This window comes from Penaeus chinensis, chromosome 1 (assembly GCF_019202785.1).
Source record: "Penaeus chinensis breed Huanghai No. 1 chromosome 1, ASM1920278v2, whole genome shotgun sequence".
In the NCBI taxonomy this organism is placed as follows: Eukaryota; Metazoa; Arthropoda; class Malacostraca; order Decapoda; family Penaeidae; genus Penaeus; species Penaeus chinensis.
In genome coordinates, this window is record NC_061819.1 from 18,006,347 (window position 1) to 18,011,346 (window position 5,000).

The window sequence follows — 5,000 nt, forward strand, 5'->3', positions numbered from 1 at the left end:
CTCTCACTTCAGGCTTACCATGGCCAGTAATGAAGATTTTGTATCTATGTTAGGGGCAATAAGACTTCCCCTTTATCAATTAGCTCCACTGACTGAATTCTCCCGGTTCCCCGACCCCAGTCTCTCCTTTGCCCACGACTCTGAACACTGCTACTACAAGCCCTTCCTCAATGCCTACTATCACCTCAATCCAATCTAAATCCTCCTCCCAGGTCATTATTCAACCTCCAGAAAACATTCTTCCTCCCCTAACATCCTCTACTTCATCTCCTCCCTCACAACTTTCTTCATGTACTACCTCATCCTCTCTTAGTACTACTTTACAGCATTACGAGTATTGTCCACCTCTCCGAAGTGCTACCTCTCAACACTACTCCCTCTTACACACGTCTCCGTCCTTCTACTACCTCCACCTCTACAGACATCTTGAATACTTTATTTATCCCAGCCAAATGGGACCGATTTTTCGTGATACCCTCCAAGGTCCCTACTCTGACAACACTCTCTTCTTCCATCAATGCCTCCAAAAACAAGTAGGCAAAGTTTTCTTCCGCAGCCAAACCGATCGTTCCCGCCATGTCAGTTATATCCGAATCCTAAGCTAAACCCTGACACTGGCAAACCCATTCATGCCCAACCTCATCCCTCCCTCAGTACTTGTACCGGAATCGTCTCTAACTCCTCGACAAGGATTGGTCAAATCGTAAAGAAGACTTACTTATTGCTTCGTAGATTATGATGCTATAACAGTACAATGCTAAACCATCCTCCCTAGAGGTCGCTGGTAAGTCCACCAATATTGGCAAGATTACTTTCCGTAGACATGACCTCCCATTTAATGTTTACATTGGCAGAGAGTCCCTTCCTGTTCGACTTTTTTAACCTTCCCCTGTCACTATCAGAATTGTCACGCCAAGGCCACCCTGCTAAACACTGCCGCACTACAGCCTGATGCCCTCTGTGTGCCCAACCTGGTCATAATCAATGAAACTCTACCCGAGTCCAGTCAGGGAGCACGAGGCTTTTCTCTTCCTCCATACTCCGCCCCTCCCTCTTGTATCTATTCCTTCTCCATCTTAGGTTTCCACTTCTCCTCTCCCAATCAAATTATTTTACAATTCTAAATCTGGATACCCTAATCTCTACCACTGCCCCTCCACCCCTCTCTCTCCTCGCTCTACCTGTAGCAAACAAATTAAAACGTTCCACACCATCTCCTATTACACCCTCTCCTCCACCTACCTATTCCTCTACCCCTCAGACGCCTTTCTCCTCATAAGAAAACCTTTGTTTCTCAGACCTCCCTAACCAACGCACTTGAGAAACTCTCGACATTCAAAACTAAGATAACATGCCTACACCTCATCCATCCTCCTCCTATTCAGGTTCCCCTACACCCCTTCCTCCCACTCCCTCCCAACACATCCTATTGCCCCCTGCTTCAGCTGCATCACCCCCCTTCCTTCCCCATTATACCTTCCGCTCCCCCTGGATTCATATGTGACTGTAGCAACAACCCCTTCCCTGGTTTCTCTCCCTGCCGACATTTCTCCTGAAACTGTGGTCTAATCACCCTCAAACTCAATTTCTCTTTTGCTGATCTTTACCTTACTCTACAGATCCTTGCAGAATTCCACACTTCTTCCTTTGACAACTTTGACCTCACACTCTCTATCCTCATCCCTCTTGCCCCTTTCAATGCCATACTATCCTGAATGGCTAAGACTTTTGACGGGTAGCATTACTGCACCTTTCTATAGTGCTATATGGCATTTGATGTCTAGCATTTTTTTTTTTTTTTGTAACCATTAACCTTTATCCTTATTAGTTTATGTCAATGTTTGTTCCACAATTTCCCAGGTAACCTCATGCACTCTCGACCTCTTAATTGCATTTATTAAAGTATAACCACGTGAATGTGTGTGCATACGCTCATATATAAATACATACAGAATGATAGGTAGCTAACTAACTAGATTAATGCATACACAGATAAATAGATGATATTCAACCTTCCAGTTCAACGTGAATCTGCTGCTGCGTCCGGCTGGCATGAAGGAGGAGTACTTCGCCCGAGCCGCAGAGTTCGTGCCCGAGCGGTGGCTGCGCGGTCAGCCTCTAGGGCCCATCAATCCTTACTCCTCAATGCCCTTCAGCCTCGGCGTCCGAAGCTGCGTTGGTCGCAGGCTCGCTGAGCAACAGACCTACACGCTTCTTGCCAGGGTATGTGCTTACTTGCGTTGATTTGCATTCGTGTTGGACATTTAAGAGTAGTAACATTTTTACACTAGTTTGCATCCTTCTCTTTGCCTTTCTCAAATGTGAAATGTTTGTCATTACTTGTATCTAGACACATTTCACGCAAGCTAATGAGATCTGTATTTCCAGTTGCTGCACAAGTACCGACTGGAGTGGCATTACGGTCCGCTCAACCCACTAATGGTCTTTACCCTCATCCCAGACAAGCCTCTGCGACTGAAGATGATCGAGCGCAGAGTCTAAATAATTCTAAGGAAAATAATAGGCCTACTTAGAACCGCTCAGAAGAATGGCGGACATCAATGAGAATGGGGCTAAAGGCATATATGATGTGTGAAGAAAATAGATACACTAATGGTTATGTAGAGATGAGGGAACAAATGTTTGTTGTTCTATTCTTAGTTTAATTTCGTCTAACAGTTTCATAAGACGTTCAAACTATTACGGGAATCGTTGTGTTGATGTGTATGCGTTTGTCATTTACTTCGATCGCTTATAAGTTTTTGCCCTTTTCTTATAAATTATACGTCATATGGTGATCACGTGACCTAAATCTTTCGATACGTTTGTGTTGTGTATTTGCTTGAAGTTATAATAAACTTTTTATTTTATTGAATTTTGCCATACATTTCGGTAAAAAAAACGAAAAATGAGAGGACAATACATTACATACTCTTTTATAAGTTATATATTATTGGTAACTACAAATTATTGAAATAATTCGCCATAAATGATAAGATATTAGATTTATTAAATAGAGTAATTTACTAGATCTGTATGTTTTCTCTTCAAAGTCACCTAGTGACCCAGATAATTCAAGGAATTTTGTTTTTTGTTCCAAAGGCTCGCCCTCCCAGGTTAAGAACCACTGGTCTAGAGGAAGCATGAGTAATGCAGAGAGAGGGAACGAAATGCAGAGAGGGCGGAGAGAAATAAACAAAAATGTTGATAAAGTAGAACTGGGAGGGAAACGTCCAGAAAGGGAAATAAATGTAGATATATATATATATAAAAATTAAAAATTATTATAATTAATATAAAAAATATATAATATTTAAATAATTAAATATAAAAATTTATAATATATTTAAATTATAATTTAAATTTAGTAAAAAATATATCATTATATTATTATATTATATAATAATTTTAATAATAATTTTAATATTTAAAATAATAATAATATTAAAAAATTAAAAATATATTTATTAATTATATATTTTAAATTAAATTTTAATTTATTTTAATTTAAAATTTTTAAAATTTTATATATATAATAAAAATATATATAAATATATATATTAAATATTTTTATATTTTAAATATATATTATAAAAATTTTATAATAATTAATAAAATTTATAAAAAATTTAAAAAATTTTTAATATTTAAAAATATAATATATTTTTATATATATAATAATAATTTTATAATATAATATATTAAATAATTTTATATATATTTATATATATTAATAAATTTTATATATATATATATAATTATTTTTTAAAATAAAAATATATATTTTTTTATAATAAAATCTTTATTTTTTTTTTTTTTTTATTTTTTTTATTTTTCTTTTTTTTTTTTTTTTTTTTTTTATTTTTTCTTTAATTTTTTAATTTTTTATAATATATAAATAAATTATATTATATTTAATTTATAAAAAATATTTATATTATATATATATAATTTTAATATATTATATAAATATTATTTATATGATTATATAAATATATTTATATTTTTTGATATTAAAAATTATTTATTGTATATAAAAATATATATATATTATTTTTATATAATAAAATATATTTTATATATATATATATATTTTATATATCTATAAAAATAAATAATTTAATATTTATAGTATATATTTATTTTAAAATTATAAAAATTATTTATAAATATTATATTTATTATAAAAATATTTCTAATTATTTTATTTAAAAATTTATATAATATTACATTAATATTTTTTATTTTATATAATATAATATAATAAATATTATAAAATAGTAATAGATATAACATATATATTATAAATAAAATATAATAAATTATAAATAATATATATATAATAAATTAATAAAATATATATATATTTTATATATATATTTTATATATATATATAATATATATATATTATATTTTATATTATATATATTATTTTATATATATTTAATATATCATATATATAATATATTTTCATATATAATATTTTTTATATATATATATCTAATTTATATAATTATTTATATTTATATATATAATTAAAATTATATTTATTATATTATATATATTATAATGATTTTATATATAATATATAGATATATATATAGAATATATATTATATATATATATAGATTATATATATATATAATATATATATTTATATATTATAATATATTATAGATATATATATTAAAATTATATATATTATATATTATATATTATATATTTTTGGTATATATATATATATTATATAATATATATATATCATTATTTATATATATATATTTTAATATATATTTTTTATTTATTTCAAAATAAATTATATATTAATATAATGTATATATATATATCATATATGTATATATATATATCATATATGTATATATATATCATATATGTATATATATATATCATATATGTATATATATATCATATATGTATATATATATCATATATGTATATATATATCATATATGTATATATATATATCATATATGTATATA

The 5,000-nt window shown here is 28.9% G+C and overlaps 1 protein-coding gene across 2 annotated transcripts in view; it reads left to right on the plus strand.

Annotated features, from left to right (window-relative positions):
• Positions 1-2,870, plus strand: part of LOC125028236 (probable cytochrome P450 301a1, mitochondrial) — a 10,096-nt gene extending 7,226 nt beyond the window's left edge. For both annotated transcript variants that reach the window (XM_047617654.1, XM_047617645.1), the window contains exons 10-11: positions 2,020-2,223; positions 2,389-2,870. In XM_047617654.1, coding sequence (XP_047473610.1) covers positions 2,020-2,223; positions 2,389-2,502 — 318 coding nt within the window. In that variant the 3' untranslated portion in view covers positions 2,503-2,870. The remainder of the gene's footprint in view (positions 1-2,019; positions 2,224-2,388) is intronic.
• Positions 2,871-5,000: the final 2,130 nt, after the last annotated feature.